Genomic DNA, 19,288 nt, shown 5'->3' with positions numbered 1-19,288 from the left:
TAAAATCTGTACCTTTTATCTGTGGTTAAAAGTGTTTCTCCTGCACTTGTTTGTAAGTTGAGGTGTTGGTCAAGAATTTAAGTGGGTTTTCAGGGGTATTTATTTGAATTCTTGACATAATTGGTAGTAAAGTGAGTTGCCATTATGAAAATGTAATTGACCAGTTGCACCTGTAGTTGAATTGAAAGTGGCCTTATTGAGTTGAATGATGCCATTCAAAATGTTTTCTAGCTCTTCAGGGGCTAAATGACAGGGCTTTCGATTTGTGCATCATATTCACAACAACCTAATGTTTCACAGGTTCCTCCGAGAAGTACAAATTCATCTGTAGGAGGGGAAACACAAGGTGAGGAATGGTTTGAGTCGATATAAAAAGTGCTGAAAATATTCTGTGAGATACCTTTCACCTTACTCTGTTGACTGTGGAGGAAGCACCACAGAATCAATCGTGTGTCTTGTTTCATCTCTTTCCTAGTGATCCGTCACCATGAGTATCAATCACGTGTCTTGTTTCATATCTTTCCTAGTAATCCGTCAACATGAGTATCAATCACGTGTCTTGTTTCATATCTTTCCTAGTAATCCGTCAACATGAGTATCAATCACGTGTCTTGTTTCATATCTTTCCTAGTAATCCGTCAACATGAGTATCAATCACGTGTCTTGTTTCATATCTTTCCTAGTAATCCGTCAACATGAGTATCAATCACGTGTCTTGTTTCCTATCTTTCCTAGTAATCCGTCACCATGAGTACGGACGCTGAGATGCAGATCTACGGCAAGGCTGCCATATACCTCCGTAAGCCTGAGAAGGAGAGGATGGAGGCACAAGCCGCACCCTTTGACTCAAAGAACGCTTGTTATGTGTCAGACGTCAAAGAGCTGTACCTTAAGGGTTTGGTGACTGACAGGGCCGACGGAAAGTGTACTGTGACAGTCACCAATCCTGACGGCTCCAAGCAGGTAAGGCTGATTTGAAAAGTATTCAAGTTCAACTTTGTACAATTACTTTATTTCTTGAAAAAAATCATCAACATGAAAAATAAAAAATCAGTAACAAAATAGATTAAAAATCATTCATTTGTTTTTTTGTAATTAGAATATAACATTCAAACATCATTTTTATTGCTGCTATTTAAAAATTGCATCGATTTTTTTTCTCTCACAAATATAAGTAAAGAATCACTACGTACTCTGCGTACACCAATCATTAGGAACACCTTACCCATATTAAGTAATAACAGCCTCAATTCGTTGGGGCGTGGACTCTACAAGGCATCGAAAGTGTTCCACAGGGATGCTGGCCCATATTGACTCCAATGCTTCCCACAAATTTGCTGGATGTCTTTAGGCTGGTAAAATATTATTGATGCACAGGGGAAACTGTTGAGCGTGAAAAAAACTAGCAGCGCTGCAGTTCTTGACTCAATCCGGTCCGCCTGACACCTACTACCATACCCTGTTCAATGGCACCTACTACCATACCCCGTTCAATGGCACCTACTACCATACCCCGTTCAAAGGCACCTACTACCATACCCCGTTCAATGGCACCTACTACCATACCCCGTTCAAAGGCACCTACTACCATACCCCGTTCAATGGCACCTTCTACCATACCCCGTTCAATGGCACCTTCTACCATACCCCGTTCAATGGCACCTACTACCATACCCCGTTCAAAGGCACCTACTACCATACATTATTAAGGGATCATATATTTCACCTGGATTCACCTGGTCAGTCTATGTCCTGGATGGGAAGCTGGCGTCCCACACCCCCATCAAAGTTCTCCATCCCTGGTCTATGTCATGGAAAGAGCAGGTGTTCTTCATGTTTTGTATACTCAGTATATGTGCCAGTGGGTGATAAAGTAGTGGGATTCAATGGAGGGACGCATTTAAAAAAAAGATTGAACTTGTATTTAATGAGCAAAAAGCATTCAGTCAAGTCCAGTTTGATCTGTGTGTCATGTAGATTTCTGACTGTTTCAGGAAGGAAAAGAGTTCAAAGAGGCAGACGTCTACCAGATGAACCCCCCTAAATACGACAAGATTGAGGACATGGCCATGATGACCTACCTGAATGAAGCCTCTGTGTTGTATAACCTCAAAGAGCGTTATGCAGCATGGATGATCTATGTAAGAAACCTGCATAAACATACACAATTACATGAACATAAAATAATACATACATACTTACAGTACAACACATTAACACATACAGTACTACACATTAACACATACAGTACTACACATTAACACATACAGTACTACACATTAACACATACAGAACTACACATTAACACATACAGTACTACACATTAACACATACAGTACTACACATACCAATACTGCAGACCCACATAACCAAAGTACACCCACATCCTCACGTGAATCCAGGTCAAAGTCAATCAGATTTAGTTAATCCCCTAATTTAATTTGATCACTTTCATCCAGACCTACTCTGGGCTGTTCTGTGCCACGGTGAACCCCTACAAGTGGCTCCCCGTGTACGACATGGAGGTTGTTAACGCCTACAGAGGGAAGAAGAGGATGGAGGCTCCACCCCATATCTTCTCCGTCTCTGACAACGCCTTCCAGTTCATGCAGATCGGTACGAGCTCTCATGGATGGATGGATGGATGGATGGATGGATGGATGGATGGATGGATGGATGGATGGATGGATGGATGGATGGAAGTAAAAATATGCTTTAGAGAGGTACACACTTAAAACAAATGGTTCTATTTAGGGTTATTTGGCTTGTAACCATAGCGGATCCCTATTTGGTGCTATGTAGAACCCTTACTTGAAGGTTCCATAAAGAACCATGCTCGTACGGTTCTAAATGGAACCTTTATGGTGCTACAAAGGCCTTTCCTGTGGGGTCGTGGCCAGTGTCAGTCATTATCAATTATCATTATGGTTCCACATAGAACCATCACCCTTCCCATAGAACCACATCCAAACACCCTCAGGGGTCGTGGCCAGCGTCAGTCATTATCAAAGGTAAACCTGGAGCAATTGAAATCTTTTCAGCGCAAAGATGCAAACTAGCAACCTTTTGGGTTACTGGATCAACGCTCTAACCACTAGGCTCATTGTGATGGCAGTACGCAACAGATTAGATAAACTGGAATGACTGTCTCACAGTTGAACAAAAATTAGCTGTGAGAAAACCACACCCCAAAATATTCTAATGAGCCGCCGCCCCCATATTTTAATTATCACTAAAAGAGGAAAGAACCTTTTTCTCAACTGCAAAGAACCATTGAAGAGCTCAAAGGGTTCTCTGAGTCATTATGGTTCCACATAGAACCATCACCCTTCCCAAAGAACCCTTGAGGAACCCTGTTTTCTAAGTGTGTATCTAGTGTTTTCTAGTCTAGGTCAAGAACAGTTTGATGGGAATATCTGACTTCACTGGCCTTGAATGGAGAATGTTCCATACTGAAATTCATGATGATGCTATGAATGCTATAATGTACCCATAATGCTGCTTGGGTATGTTAATAAGCAATATGTATTTTGGTTACAGATAACGAGAACCAGTCCGTCCTGATTACGTAAGTTGTTTACTAAAATGTCACTTGACAAATGGTTTCTATGGTATTATGTTTGGTCACTTGGTGTGAAGAACATACATGACATTATGAATGGATTAGGCAGTGTGTCATAATGATTCGATGAGTAGGAATATTTGTTAATAATTTATGTTAGAAAACAGGTCAACAGTGTATTGTTCGATGCTATTTCTTAGTGAAAGCCAATTTTGCACTCAAACATGTAACTAAAACCCCTCTTTCTCTGTCACATAAACAAGTGGAGAATCCGGTGCAGGAAAGACTGTCAACACCAAGCGTGTCATCCAGTACTTTGCCACCATTGCAGTGTCTGGTGCCAAGAAGGAAGTAGACCCCAACAAAATGCAGGTAGGTTGTGCTTATGTTTCTCTTTTTAACACATTTCAGTTTGGTTGGGTGTCAAAACCTGTTTCAAGGAAAATGAATGTTCAAAAAAATCTAGAAAAACAAACTTGACCACTTTACCAGTTTCTGAGCAACTTTTCTTTGTCTCGATCAGGGGTCTCTTGAGGATCAGATCATTGCTGCTAACCCTCTGCTGGAGGCTTACGGTAATGCCAAGACAGTGAGGAATGACAACTCATCTCGCTTTGTAAGTATAAAGGGCACACTGTGGAAGTTATCTTATATTGTAAACATTTATTTCAGTAGTTCTCTAGTTCTCTAGTTTCAGTAATTCTCCACAAACTGTAACATCTAACGGGGTCTATCAAAGTAAGATGTTACATTTATTTAGTTGACCTTTCTCTAACCTCCATGCTCTACTACAGGGTAAATTCATCAGGATTCACTTCCAAGGTGGTAAACTGGCTAAAGCTGACATTGAGACCTGTGAGTTGGTTTTCCTTGTTTCTCAATGCTTTTCTAAATTCACTGAGATCATTTTTTGGAGATCATATCATCACATTGAATTGTCTCTCTCTCTCTCTCTCTCTCTCTCTCTCTCTCTCTCTCTCTCTCTCTCTCTCTCTCTCTCTCTCTCTCTCTCTCTCTCTCTCTCTCTCTCTCTCTCTCTCTCTCTCTCTCTCTCTCTCTCTCTCTCTCTCTCTCTCTCTCTCTCTCTCTCTCTCTCTCTCTCTCTCTCTCTCTCTCTCTCTCTCTCTCTCTCTCTCTCTCTCTCTCTCGGTCTCTCTCTCTCGGTCTCTCTCTCTCTCGGTCTCTCTGTCTCGGTCTCTCTGTCTCCCAGACCTGCTGGAGAAGTCCAGAGTGTCCTTCCAGCTGCCCGATGAGAGAGGCTACCACATCTTCTTCCAGATGATGACCAACCACAAACCTGAGATTGTTGGTAGGTCAAAGCAGAGGTTCAGGAGAAATTATTCCCACCTCCATCTGTGGAATTTGTAAAAAAAAAAAAAAAGAAAAAAAAAGACTATTACAATGAGTACATCCAAGGTAACAAGACATCTGGACACTGTGCTGCATCAGTCCGGGAGACTTATATGATGCTATTTATTATATACTACATGTATCCTTGAGTCCCACGTATTGAGTAAAGGAGGGAGAGATACTGTGAAGGTAGGACAGAAGAATTCTGAGAGATTTAACTGACAAGTCATTCTGTTGTCCACAGAAATGTCACTCATCACCACCAACCCCTACGACTTCCCCATGTGCAGCCAGGGCCAGATCACTGTGGCCAGCATCAACGACAAGGAAGAGCTGGATGCCACAGACGTGAGTTATACAAAGGGTTAACCAAACTCTACATATGGAATGGGTAGGACCACCATACACACTGAATACATTGTGCAATTCCAACTTAAATGCCTTGTGTTAGTGAGGCATGTACCTCAAGGCACTCTTCTTGCCTTCACACTTCACCGTGAGGCACATACATGTAAAACATCACACAAGAGAGTGCCACTAAGTGCCCCTGTGGAACAATGTAAAACTCCTTTTGTGCTGCCGTCTACTAGTGTGTTGGCCAAGCGTAATCACGTGGAGCTGAGAAGCCAGTGAAATCTATCCATCCCATTTGTTCTGGAGTGAGCTGGAACTGAGCAAATCTGCTGTTCACTTCATCACTGGTGTTCTTCCTCTCTAATGCCAGGATGCCATTACAATCCTGGGCTTCACTAATGAGGAGAAGGTGGGCATCTACAAGCTGACAGGAGCTGTACTGCACCACGGAAACTTGAAATTCAAGCAGAAGCAGCGTGAGGAGCAGGCCGAGCCAGACGGCACAGAGGGTGAGTCCCACTCATAGATATACAATAAGTAGAGCTTTAGTCCCATTCCCAGTCCCCAGCATAGAAATAGAACATGTAAAACAGACAGTGCCACATGAAAGTCAGGTAGGAGATCATTTTTGGAGACCAAATTCCAACCTCCATAAATGATTTGAAATGGATGTGGGTGAAAATCAAAACCTTAATCCACAAAAGAGTTAATCAAACTGTTTTGTCAGTGTGACATCAGAAACATCTGGTGTGCCTGAGTCTGTTGTTGTTGGTTTTCTCTCCAGTGGCTGATAAAATCGCCTACCTGCTGGGCCTGAACTCAGCTGAGATGCTGAAGGCTCTGTGCTACCCCAGAGTGAAGGTCGGCAACGAGTACGTGACCAAGGGACAGACTGTACCTCAGGTAAGGCAGTCAAACACAGCATCTACCGTTTCCTCACCACCGCAATTATTTTGGGGACGAGTGCATAGCTTTTTTTTGAATAGTGATGATGTTTTTCCCCCCAAAGCTCTCATCACCTCATCTCTAGACACGGTCAACATCTCATGTATTCATTGGAGGTATAATCATTGCAGGTTAATAACTCAGTCTCAGCCCTGGCTAAGTCCATCTATGAGAGGATGTTCTTGTGGATGGTCATCCGTATCAACGAGATGTTGGACACCAAGAATCCAAGGCAGTTCTATATCGGTGTTTTGGACATTGCCGGGTTTGAGATCTTTGACGTGAGTATGAGACCAGAACAAGACAATGAGTTGTGATTGAGAGGGATTACAGCCTTGTACGATGATAAAATGATCCCTTCTGAAAATCCATCAACAGTACAACAGCATGGAGCAGCTGTGCATCAACTTCACCAATGAGAAACTGCAACAGTTTTTCAACCACACCATGTTCGTCCTGGAACAAGAGGAGTACAAGAAGGAGGGAATCGTCTGGGCCTTCATTGACTTCGGCATGGACTTGGCTGCCTGCATTGAGCTTATTGAGAAGGTAAACTGTCTGAGGATTATAATGGAGCACAACAGCAAAGCTCATAGGGAGCGCTGTGTGAGATATTATCACTGGGGTTTAACATATTTCACTGCTGATAACTCAATATGTTTCCTATTATTTGCCCCTAAGTGAATATAATCCTATAATAGCATGTTTTCTAAAGGAATGAATGTGATCCTAAATGTAAATATCCCTAATTTGATATACATTTCTTTTCATAAAGCCATTGGGTATCTTCTCCATCCTTGAAGAGGAATGCATGTTCCCCAAGTCTTCAGACACTACCTTCAAGGACAAGCTGTACTCCCAGCATCTTGGCAAAACCAAGGCGTTTGAGAAGCCCAAGCCAGCCAAAGGCAAGGCAGAGGCCCACTTCTCCCTGGTGCACTACGCCGGTACTGTGGACTACAACATCACTGGCTGGCTGGAGAAGAACAAGGACCCCCTGAACGATTCAGTTATTCAGCTGTACGGGAAGTCCTCAGTCAAACTGTTGGTTGCCCTGTACCCTGCTGCTCCACCTGAGGGTAAGACTAGCATCACGTCAAAAGATTTATTTAAGCACTAATTACAACTCAGACCCCCCATTTTCTTTAAAGTCTTTTAATTGATCACAATTTCTCAGGTTAATTCACTGGGTACATTTAATTGGTGTTATCTCATTGGCACCATTTGCGTTAAGATGAGTGTGAAGTTAACCCCAGATTGTCTCATTTCTAATTAGTGTGTTCGCTGAAGACAACACCACTCTAGATTTCTTACATACTCTTATTGTTATTCTATTTATTCCTCCCGCTACAGGAAATGGACTTGTCTGGTTATCTTTTACTTTGCCCTTTTGAACAGATAATACCAAGAAGGGAGGCAAGAAGAAGGGTGGTTCCATGCAGACTGTGTCCTCCCAGTTCAGGGTGAGCTTCTGAAATGTGTATATTCAGTCCTTCAAAAGGTGCCTTGATTATCGTGAATGATTTCTGAGAAAATGCTTTTATAACCCTCTTACAGGAGAACTTACATAAGCTGATGACCAACTTGAGGAGCACTCATCCTCACTTTGTGCGCTGCCTGATCCCCAACGAGTCAAAGACTCCAGGTACAATACATGTCGAGTTAAATATGACATCTTACCAGTTCAGTATCAGTAATCTTAACGAACTAATCTTTAACCTGTTTAGGAGTACTGAAAGAGACTTGGTTTGTTTTTACCAGGTCTGATGGAGAACTTCCTGGTTATCCACCAGCTCAGGTGTAATGGTGTTCTGGAGGGGATCAGGATCTGCAGGAAGGGCTTCCCCAGCAGAATCATCTATGCTGACTTCAAGCAGAGGTACACAACACACAAACACTAATAAACACATGCGAGCATGGACATACACACACACACAGATCTGTTCCAAGGGTTGTAACAGCATCAGAGTAGTCTTACCTTTTACGTAATATAACCAACCTATTACAACTTAACAGATTGTTTAAACATTTTCCTCATTCAGGTACAAAGTACTGAATGCCAGTGTCATCCCCGAGGGCCAGTTCATGGACAACAAGAAGGCTTCTGAGAAGCTGCTTGGGTCCATTGATGTGAATCACGATGATTACAAGTTTGGACACACCAAGGTCAGTCACATACACCCTGCAGAAGCTGACAACAAAACTTCAGTGATCATTTAAACGCTAACCAATCAACATCTCTCCAGTTGGTCTATACAACCTTTTTTCTTTCTTTTCTTAATTTAAAGTGGCAATCAGCAGTTGAAACAATTATAAAGTGTCCTCCCCGCCCCGGTTTTGGTAAAAAGCTGAGGGATGTGGCTGGAGAAATGTAACCACTCTCAAATCCATAGACTGAGCTATGGATGTAAGGACTGACCATCCATGATATCAAATGTATAGTTCTAACCATGTTTTTAGGCTATATAGTGTTTGTTTACATTTACTTCGTTTAAAACCAGCAGAGTAAAACAAGCTCATTTTTGGGGGTTCTGATGGGGTACGACAGTTGAACAAAGCTCATGAGGCATTTATCAGTTATATTCTTCAAGAATCAATGGGTACATCTACTTCAAGGGCGGCAGCGTAGCCTAGTGGTTGGACTAGTAACCACAAGGTTGCAACTTCAAATCCCCGAGCTGACAAGGTACAGCTCGTTCTGCCCCTGAACAAGGCAGTTAACCCACAAATAAGAATCTGTTCTTTAACTGACTTGCCTAGTTAAATAAAGATAAAATAAAAACAATAATTTATATGTCCCCAAAGTAGATGTGTAAACTGCAGAGTGCCCCTTTAAGTAATGTAAAACCTGTAAAAACATTGTGGTGTTGTTTTATTCAAAGTCGTACATCACAAGCATAGAGGAGAAAGTCAACTCATTGTCATGTGCATTGTGTTGGAGTGTGATGGACGCAGTTATCTGTATCTGTGTTCATTAACTCTCTACGACTGTACAATAACAAGTTAGAGACAATCTATCACGTGGTTTGTTTGTAAGCATTGCAACGTTTATGTTGTTCAAATGAATCCAGTGGTGTTGTTCCTCTTCTTATGATTCAACCCCGTTCTATCCGCCACCATCTCACTGTGGTTTCATAATGGACCGTGTTGACCTGTGTCTCAGGTGTTCTTCAAAGCCGGTCTGCTGGGTGTCCTGGAGGAGATGAGAGATGAGAAGCTGGCCTCTCTGGTCGGCATGGTCCAGGCTCTCAGCCGTGGATTCCTCATGAGGAGAGAGTTCACCAAGATGATGGAGAGGAGGTGAGGAAGAGTAGGCATCTTGGCAAAGCTTTCTGTCAACCAGCTGTGTCTAATGCATTATGAATACATAGTGTATATGACGTGAGTTGATCAGAATGAGGAAGTACGTCTTATAATGTTCTATTAAAGCTGTAGTTTGGGATTTGGAAAGCTGTTGAATTGTCATTTAAATGTGCGATATTTACCCATTCATTGTTGAAGAATATAAAATGCCTCATGAGCTTAGCATGAGCTGTCAATCCTCACATCTAAAGAGCTGTCTATGAATTCAAGAGGGGTTACTTTTCCCTAGCGCCATTCCTCAGCTGTACACAAAAGTGTCGGGGGTGGCTCCGTTTTGAGGTTCTTTGAATACCAGAATGGAGCTTCATTAAACATGTCACTCACCATGCCACTCTGTCCTTTCTGTCGACCAGAGATTCCGTCTTCTCCATCCAGTACAACATCCGTTCATTCATGAATGTTAAAACCTGGCCATGGATGAAGTTGTACTTCAAGATCAAGCCCCTGCTGCAGAGCGCTGAGACCGAGAAGGAGCTGGCCAACATGAAGGAGAACTATGAGAAGATGCAGACAGACCTGGCCAAGGCTCTGGCCAAGAAGAAGGAGCTGGAGGAGAAGATGGTGTCTCTGCTGCAGGAGAGGTCCGACCTGGCGCTCCAAGTCACATCTGTGAGTGAGCGACGACCGTCACGACGGCACATTTACACACACATGATCACAGACACGAACACGAACAAACACACACACACAATCACACTGTGACGTATGTGGCTAAGTCACGTATTTATATTGCCTGTGTTACCTAGGCTATCGATATTTCATGTATTTCTATTGATTTACCCTGACCTCTTTGACGAAACTACGTCCGTCTGCTGATACACAAAGTGAAACTGCAGGTTTTTTTCTGCTGTTCTGAAAACCAGGATTCAGAGAATCTGAACGATGCTGAGGAAAGGTGTGAGGGGCTCATCAAGAGCAAGATCCAGCTGGAGGCCAAACTCAAAGAGACGACCGAGAGGCTGGAGGATGAGGAGGAGATGAATGCTGAGTTGACAGCCAAGAAGAGGAAGCTGGAGGACGAGTGCTCTGAGCTGAAGAAGGACATTGATGACCTGGAGCTCACCTTGGCCAAAGTGGAGAAGGAGAAGCACGCCACTGAAAACAAGGTCTCGTAGACAGTCTAACAAAACAATCATCCAAACAATAACCAACTCAAAACGTAGCTAAACAGAAATTTAATTCAAGTTGTTTTGTGGCTGCAGGGAAAATCAAGACAGTAAATAGTGGAATGTCAGTTTCGGGGTACTCCCCACATCCGTTGCATGTTCTGCTCCCCCCTCGTTTATGACTTCCCCTTAGTACACTGGCATGGAGTACACTGCCATCTAGTGTTGAATCTATAGTACAGTATTTGTTGACATTAATCTGAATTAAATGAATGAAATATATATCTAAATCAATCTCTCCTTTATGGTGATGTGACCAATGATTTAATTTTGGCTGTGTCTGTTTTCAGGTTAAAAACCTGACAGAGGAGATGGCGTCTATGGATGAGAGTGTTGCCAAGCTGACCAAAGAGAAGAAAGCCCTCCAAGAGGCCCACCAGCAGACACTGGACGACCTGCAGTCAGAGGAGGACAAAGTCAACACTCTAACCAAGTCCAAGACCAAGCTGGAACAGCAAGTGGACGACGTGAGTGGAGTTTGACATTTTGGCCATAATAAGATTATATTATCTTCAGTAATTTAGATTTGACCAACACATGTCTGTTTATATCTTGTAGCTTGAGGGTTCTCTGGTGCAAGAGAAGAAGCTCCGTATGGACCTTGAGAGATCCAAGAGAAAGCTGGAGGGAGATCTGAAACTGGCCCAGGAGTCCATAATGGACCTGGAGAATGACAAGCAGCAGTCTGATGAGAAAATCAAGAAGTAAACACAAACAAATGAGAACAGTATTACTGCCATATTGATCATAACGGTTGTTCTTGACATATTATTGTAATTATGAATTAGCATTTGCATGTGATTCTTAAAAGCAAAGTGATTGGTATGATATTCTCCCTTTACACTATCAAACCAAAACCAACTCTGCAATCGATGTGTTTGTGTTTCTTAGGAAGGACTTTGAGACCACCCAGCTCCTCAGCAAGATAGAGGATGAGCAGTCTCTGGGAGCTCAGCTACAGAAGAAGATCAAGGAACTCCAGGTAAAATAGGATCTAAGCTCCAGTACAGGAAAGAACCCACCTGAATCATTTCCTTGAAACATGTATTCTGATAGCACACATTCTTCCTGGTGGCTTCTGATGGCTCAGTAAGTTGTAAGATAGTACTTCTTACAATTGGGGTTTTGGTTGCAACATGGGACAATGTCTACTTAATATATTAGTGTAACTGACTTTGTAATTAATACAGTTATGTAAAATATACAAACTCTTATTCTGTTGTGTTTCAACTGTATTGTAGTGTTCACCCCTCCCTGCTCCTGCCCCCTGTTTTAGGCCCGTATTGAGGAGCTGGAGGAGGAAATTGAGGCTGAGCGTGCTGCCAGGGCCAAGGTTGAGAAGCAGAGGGCCGATCTCTCCAGGGAACTTGAGGAGATCAGCGAGAGGCTGGAGGAGGCCGGAGGCGCCACTGCTGCTCAGATTGAGATGAACAAGAAGCGCGAGGCTGAGTTCCAGAAGCTGCGTCGTGATCTGGAAGAGTCCACCTTGCAGCACGAGGCCACAGCCGCCGCTCTGCGCAAGAAGCAGGCCGACAGTGTGGCTGAGCTCGGGGAGCAGATCGACAACCTGCAGCGTGTCAAGCAGAAGCTGGAGAAGGAGAAGAGTGAGTACAAGATGGAGATTGATGACCTCTCCAGCAACATGGAGGCTGTCGCCAAGGCTAAGGTGAGTAGTGATGTTTTAGTCAAGCAGTGTTGAGGGGGGTCCACTTCATTAATATTCAAGTGAACTGAAGTTGACAGGAGTCCCATATATAAAGTAATGATGGGACTTGTTTCACTAACAGGGCAATCTGGAGAAGATGTGCCGTACTCTTGAGGACCAGCTGAGCGAGCTCAAGACTAAGAATGATGAGAATGTTCGCCAGGTCAACGACATCAGCGGACAGAGGGCCAGACTCCTGACAGAAAATGGTACCATCAACAATGAACAACAAACCAACGTAGTCTACAATAACCTGTTGGGGGCTGCATCTATATAGTCCAGTCCACATACTGTAGATTCTACTGTACTATTCACCACCTAACATTGCCCTACGATACCTCAAAATACATTTTCAATTGTAGTGAACAGAGATCCCATTAACAAGATGTCCCTCTATCCATGCAGGTGAGTTTGGACGCCAGCTGGAGGAGAAGGAAGCCCTGGTGTCTCAGCTGACAAGAGGCAAACAGGCCTTCACCCAGCAGGTTGAGGAGATGAAGAGACTGATTGAGGAGGAGGTCAAGGTAAGGAATCCAAAATGGACACCAGCGACCATAGAGTTTAGAGCCTTCAAATAGATATCTTCAAATAGATTGTGACTACGCCAGCCTCAGACTTCTACTGTCATTTGTTTTACTCTTTTTGTCTTTATCTTTCTCTCTTTGTCTCTCACAGGCTAAAAACGCACTGGCACACGGTGTCCAGTCTGCCCGCCATGACTGTGACCTCCTGAGGGAGCAGTTTGAAGAGGAGCAGGAGGCCAAGGCAGAGCTGCAACGCGGCATGTCCAAGGCCAACAGCGAGGTGGCTCAGTGGAGGACTAAGTATGAAACTGATGCCATCCAACGCACAGAGGAGCTGGAGGAGGCCAAGTGAGTCACACGCAACAGCAAAAGCTCTAATATAGGGTGTGGATGGTAAGGGTGGTAGGGGGTTTTGAGAAAATGTTACATCAATATGTATTGTAAGTTATTGTGGCATTTGTTTTTCAACAAATTGGTCACAAAAAAAACCACCCTCTTATCGTCCAACAGGAAGAAGCTGGCCCAGCGTCTGCAGGAGGCTGAGGAGACCATTGAGGCGACCAACTCCAAGTGCGCCTCCCTGGAGAAGACCAAGCAGAGACTGCAGGGAGAGGTGGAGGACCTCATGATTGACGTTGAGAGAGCCAACGCAATGGCCGCCAACCTCGACAAGAAGCAGAGGAACTTTGACAAGGTGAAAAGGCATTTTCTGTTTGCTACATGTGATTAATTGTCGTAAAATGTTTCTGATTCAAAACTCTTCATAATTGACTTCTAATGAAAATCCCATTGATTTCCCCAGGTTCTGGCAGAGTGGAAGCAGAAGTATGAGGAGGGTCAGGCTGAGCTGGAAGGAGCTCAGAAGGAGGCTCGCTCTATGAGCACTGAACTCTTCAAGATGAAGAACTCCTACGAGGAGGCTCTGGATCATCTGGAGACTCTGAAGAGAGAGAACAAGAACCTGCAACGTGAGCATTTGAAAAAAGTTCTATTGGGTTCATGTTTGACTAGTGTTTTGAAAATTGTAGGAACTGTATTCATCCAAGATGACTTTTACACCATCTCAGTGTTTTTATGAACAGTTTAAAATATTATGATTTAGTGATCGGTATTCCTTTGAACAACCCAAGGAAGTGCAGGGCAATTAGATTTGCAAGACCGTATGAAGTGCTGCTCTGTAATGAACTGTTATTATGATTTAATGTCGACTTGAGAGCATTGGTGATTTCCACTGAACATCTAAAGTCTAAACTGCTCCTGTGTTTGTGTGTGCAGAGGAGATCTCTGACCTGACTGAGCAGATCGGAGAGACTGGCAAGAGCATCCATGAGCTGGAGAAGGCCAAGAAGACCGTGGAGACAGAGAAGTCTGAGATCCAGACCGCTCTGGAGGAGGCTGAGGTACAAACTACAACTGTATGATGGGAAAAGGAGTGTTACACTAGCCAAATCAAATGTATTTATAAAGCCCTTCTTACATCAGCTGATATCTCCAAGTGCTGTTCAGAAACCCAGCCTAAAACCCCAAACAGCAAGCAATGCAGGTGTAGAAGCCTGGTGGCTAGGAAAAACTCCCTAGAAAGGCCAAAACCTAGGAAGAAACCTAGAGAGGAACCAGGCTATGAGGGGTGGCCAGTCCTCTTCTGGCTGTGCCGGGTGGAGATTATAACAGAACATGGCCCAGGGCTTCTAAAACATTTTCAGCTCGAGACTCAAAAGAGAAGTTGACCATCCTCCCGTGACCAAAATCATCCTCCTATGACCCAAATTAAGAATAAACTGTACATTTAGTTTCTTGTGTTATACACATCCAAATGTAATAAACACAATTTGCTTGACTGTTTCTCTTTGTCCAGGGCACACTGGAGCACGAGGAATCCAAGATTCTGCGTGTGCAGCTGGAGCTGAACCAGATCAAGGGCGAGGTGGACAGGAAGATCGCTGAGAAGGACGAGGAGATGGAGCAGATCAAGAGGAACAGCCAGAGGGTGGTTGACTCCATGCAGAGCACCCTGGACTCTGAGGTCAGGAGCAGGAATGATGCCCTGAGGGTGAAGAAGAAGATGGAGGGAGACCTGAACGAGATGGAGATCCAGCTGAGCCACGCCAACAGGCAGGCCGCTGAGTCCCAGAAACAGCTGAGGAACGTCCAGGGACAGTTCAAGGTAAAGGGACTGGGACATCAGGCTTAAACATCTGAACATGGGGAGGTATTTGTTTGTGAATCTGTAGAAAAGAATAGAACAGAGGGATTAAATAGTGGATAATATACTGTAGAAAGGTAGGGAAACTGGGGAAATTCTTACCAATTTACATTTCTATCAATGATCCTATTGCCCCTACTTGCCAATGAGTCCAAATGAACCCATGTCATTGTGAACCCCAGGATGCCCAATTGCACCTTGATGACGCTGTCCGCGCCTCAGAGGACATGAAGGAGCAGGCAGCCATGGTGGAACGCAGGAACGGTCTGATGGTGGCTGAAATCGAGGAGCTGAGAGTTGCTCTGGAGCAGACAGAGAGAGGTCGCAAAGTGGCTGAGACTGAGCTGGTCGACGCCAGCGAGCGCGTCGGACTGCTGCACTCCCAGGTACGGGTCAAAAGCCATTTCTAATGAAACGCAACCAAGCATCTGGAATTCGACAGTGCTGCCTTTTTAGATTTTCATAATTTCTGCCCTGTGACTTGTAAGTTCTCTTGAGCGTCGAAACAAATCGTCTTGTTTCCTCCTCCAGAACACCAGCCTTCTGAATTCCAAGAAGAAGCTGGAGTCTGACCTGGTTCAGGTGCAGGGAGAGGTGGATGACATCGCCCAGGAGGCCAGGAACGCAGAGGAGAAGGCCAAGAAGGCCATCACTGATGTGAGTCCTTATGATCGATTGAATAATGTCCACTTGATTTGTCCCAAAGGGCCAATGGTAGCTGGGTTAACCAAAACAAGGATCTTAGAGGGAGGTTATGATTGGTGTAGTCTTGGAAATCCCAGATGTAGGGCAACAGCACTAGGTCTGGGAATCATGTCAGATTTTCTTGGCCAATTTGGGGAAGGTGCTCTTCAGACAGACAAATCTTCCAACAAATCGTGAGTTTGGCCAGGCGGGGCTTAAAAATAATCTCAACGGAAACATGACAAAGGCAGACCCACAATGCGGACACAGATAGCGAGGCTAATTTAAGCCACAGACAGTCATTATTATTATTACTATTACTATTATAATCATGACGCATGCAAACTATTTACATGGTCTTGCGAAATACACTAATTGAAAAATATGCTTCATCTAGCTAGCAACTGTAAATGTTTGGCAGGGTTCTGGACAGATTTTACGGCGCCCCACTCTGCCCTTTCATCTCTGCCAAGCTGACGGTTGTTTGCACTCATGTATGCTGGAACGTTGGTAACCCATCTGTCTGGGAGGCAACACATCTGTCTAGAGAGACTATGATTGGTTCCAATTGGTGTATAAATTAAACACACTACCATTCCAGGCGGCCATGATGGCTGAGGAGCTGAAGAAGGAGCAGGACACCAGCTCTCACCTGGAGAGGATGAAGAAGAACCTGGAGGTCACAGTCAAGGACCTGCAGCACCGCCTGGATGAGGCGGAGAATCTGGCCATGAAGGGAGGCAAGAAGCAGCTCCAGAAACTGGAGTCCAGGGTGAGTAAACAGCAGGGTGAGTTAACAGCAGGGTGAGTTAACAGCAGGGTGAGTTAACAGCAGGGTGAGTTAACAGCAGGGTGAGTTGACAGCAGGGTGAGTTGACAGCAGGGTGAGTTACCAGCAGGGTGAGTTAACAGCAGGGTGAGTTAACAGCAGGGTGAGTTAACAGCAGGGTGAGTTGACAGCAGGGTGAGTTAACAGCAGGGTGAGTTACCAGCAGGGTGAGTTAACAGCAGGGTGAGTTGACAGCAGGGTGAGTTAACAGCAGGGTGAGTTAACAGCAGGGTGAGTTAACAGCAGGGCGAGTTGACAGCAGGGTGAGTTGACAGCAGGGTGAGTTACCAGCAGGGTGTGTTACCAGCAGGGTGAGTTAACAGCAGGGTGAGTTAACAGCAGGGTGAGTTAACAGCCGGGTGAGTTGACAGCAGGGTGAGTTGACAGCAGGGTGAGTTGACAGCAGGGTGAGTTACCAGCAGGGTGAGTTAACAGCAGGGTGAGTTAACAGCAGGGTGAGTTAACAGCAGGGTGAGTTACCAGCAGGGTGAGTTAACAGCAGGGTGAGTTAACAGCAGGGTGAGTTAACAGCAGGGTTAGTTAACAGCAGGGTGAGTTACCAGCAGGGTGGATTGAATGGCTGAATACTGGACATTTATTTAATTATAATAAGGAACATTGAGTTATGACGTTCTGTCAATAATCCACCTTGACAATGAAAAGCTTTTATCATTACAGACCCTTCTATTCAAAGAGTTAAACTACATCGAAACAGACAACAATTGTGCCTCTTTGACGGAGTAGAATAATATCCATCTGTTTTGAAAATATTTGTTCTGTCTGATTTCACCACCTCAAATACCTACGTTAATTTCTTCCATAAAGGTGCGTGATCTCGAGACGGAGGTGGAGGCCGAGCAGAGAAGAGGTGTAGACGCGGTCAAGGGAGTCCGCAAGTATGAGCGCAGAGTCAAGGAGCTCACTTACCAGGTAAGAGAAAGTGTCTTCAACACACACTTGACACTAACACAGACAGGTTTGTGTGTAAAACTATGTGGCAGTGATTCTTTGATCCTCTCCCACAGACTGAGGAGGACAAGAAGAACGTTGGCAGACTTCAGGACCTGGTAGATAAGCTGCAGATGAAAGTCAAGGCCTACAAGAGGCAGGCTGAGGAAGCGGTGAGTCATACTTTGTCAAATACTCTGAAATCATACATTCAAAAACAGATACCCCCCCCCCCCCCCCCAGTAGACATTACAAAATGTAATGTCTATATAGTTTAGTGTAAGTGCTACTACACATCAGTCCACAATGACTCAACTGAAGAACTTATGTACATTTCTGAGAGCCTCCCATACATCTCTATGCCTATGTGTTGTTAGCAACTTAAAGGAGACGGGGTTGAAAATTAATTTGCTGTGCCGGGGGCTGGTCTAGTGGTGGTGCTGCCGCCCCTGGAGTCAGCGGTTTGATCCCCCGTTCTGCAACACACGTTCTCTGCTGTATCATCCATCTCCCTATTTGAATGCTGATGTTATGCTCTCCTATTTCCCCTCACCCAGGAGGAAGCAGCTAACCAGCACATGTCTAAGTTCAGGAAGGTTCAGCATGAGCTGGAGGAGGCTGAGGAGCGTGCTGACATCGCTGAGACTCAAGTCAACAAGCTCAGAGCCAAGACCCGCGACAGTGGAAAGGTACAGAGCTGCTGCTGCACCTACACCTGATTCATCTTCAAATATGATCACATCAACACCACCTATGATTCAGCCTTCACAGAGGTCAATACTGACCTTTTACACTCACTCAAATGTATTGAGCATCTCCAAGAAGCACATCAGGGCAACAACAAAAAATAATCATTCAAACTAAGTTGGTATTTCAAAATCGAAAATTAAAACTTAGAATTGAGCCTTAAATGCTTGGTCCATCATACTTTATAGTGTTATATATTTAGCATGTTTATAATTAATACTGATCCATTCTTGTCTTTTTTCTTAAAGGGCAAAGAAGCTGCTGAATAAACGAAGATCAAAGTATTGAACATTAAAGTCTTTTCATTTTCCTGTGTTGGCATAAAATATGATTTTCATGGTTAAATGTTGAGCATTGATTAAAAACACCTAGGCCTACGTACACTTCCTTTGTGACTGTGGACTTATTACTCAGATAAGAGCTTTTTCATACCATAAAGCATTCTGGGATTCCAACAACAACACAGCCGTCACCTTGTTAGGTAAACAGCTGAGGGATGAGGTTGGAGAAATGTAACAACTCTCAAATTCATACAGAGCTATGGAGGAATGGACTGACCAGTCGTCATATCAAGAAAATAGTTTTAACCCTTTATAGTTGGGGGAGGGGGGGGGGGGAGAAAACAAGGCAACAGTAAAACATGTTATCCCCCACATTCGGTGCAAGAAGAGTAGCGTTTTAAGTGTTTTTCACAAAATTCTAAATGGCGTAAAATCTATAGAGGCGGACCATATGGGGCCTGAGGCAAATGTGTCACTTGTGAGGAGAGGGACCTACAGTATGTACAGAATTTCATGGCGTTAGGTCAAACGGGGTGAGGGCTGTGAACTTTCAAAGTTAGCATTTTCAATTTCTTATAGCGCCACCATCTGGTCAAGACGCATCATTTTCCAAAATCATCAAAATCG

General features: G+C 44.1%; 1 protein-coding gene across 1 annotated transcript; it reads left to right on the top strand.

Moving 5' to 3' along the window:
- The first annotated feature begins 294 nt into the window (after positions 1-294).
- LOC129852966 (myosin heavy chain, fast skeletal muscle-like) lies at positions 295-18,763 on the top strand. The gene is made up of 40 exons (XM_055918572.1): positions 295-346; positions 736-963; positions 1,995-2,141; positions 2,460-2,616; positions 3,541-3,568; positions 3,826-3,934; positions 4,086-4,178; positions 4,357-4,417; positions 4,773-4,871; positions 5,157-5,260; positions 5,637-5,775; positions 6,051-6,169; positions 6,343-6,492; positions 6,590-6,760; positions 6,987-7,290; positions 7,610-7,674; positions 7,769-7,856; positions 7,973-8,090; positions 8,254-8,377; positions 9,375-9,511; positions 9,928-10,183; positions 10,438-10,680; positions 11,031-11,207; positions 11,299-11,444; positions 11,632-11,722; positions 12,017-12,406; positions 12,528-12,654; positions 12,851-12,969; positions 13,121-13,317; positions 13,480-13,663; positions 13,772-13,937; positions 14,245-14,369; positions 14,825-15,133; positions 15,355-15,558; positions 15,704-15,829; positions 16,458-16,628; positions 17,511-17,615; positions 17,711-17,806; positions 18,191-18,322; positions 18,629-18,763. Exons 2-40 carry the CDS (start codon positions 748-750, stop codon positions 18,647-18,649), a joined length of 5,814 nt encoding a protein of 1,937 aa, XP_055774547.1. The 5' UTR covers positions 295-346; positions 736-747; the 3' UTR covers positions 18,650-18,763.
- Positions 18,764-19,288: the final 525 nt, after the last annotated feature.

Source organism: Salvelinus fontinalis, chromosome 4 (genome assembly GCF_029448725.1).
Source record: "Salvelinus fontinalis isolate EN_2023a chromosome 4, ASM2944872v1, whole genome shotgun sequence".
Taxonomy (NCBI): domain Eukaryota; kingdom Metazoa; phylum Chordata; class Actinopteri; order Salmoniformes; family Salmonidae; genus Salvelinus; species Salvelinus fontinalis.
The sequence above is the reverse complement of the archived record's forward strand: the minus strand, read 5'-3'. Positions and strand labels throughout refer to the sequence as shown.

What these genes read in the sequence shown, in the direction of transcription:
- LOC129852966 (XM_055918572.1), top strand. Translation starts at nt 748, where the DNA reads ATGAGTACGGACGCTGAGATGCAGATCTACGGCAAGGCTGCCATATAC. An exon ending in TCTGATGAGAAAATCAAGAA is followed by an intron (nt 11,445 to 11,631) that starts GTAAACACAAAC and finishes TGTGTTTCTTAG; the next exon opens with GAAGGACTTTGAGACCACCC. An exon ending in TCCAGAAACTGGAGTCCAGG is followed by an intron (nt 16,629 to 17,510) that starts GTGAGTAAACAG and finishes TCTTCCATAAAG; the next exon opens with GTGCGTGATCTCGAGACGGA.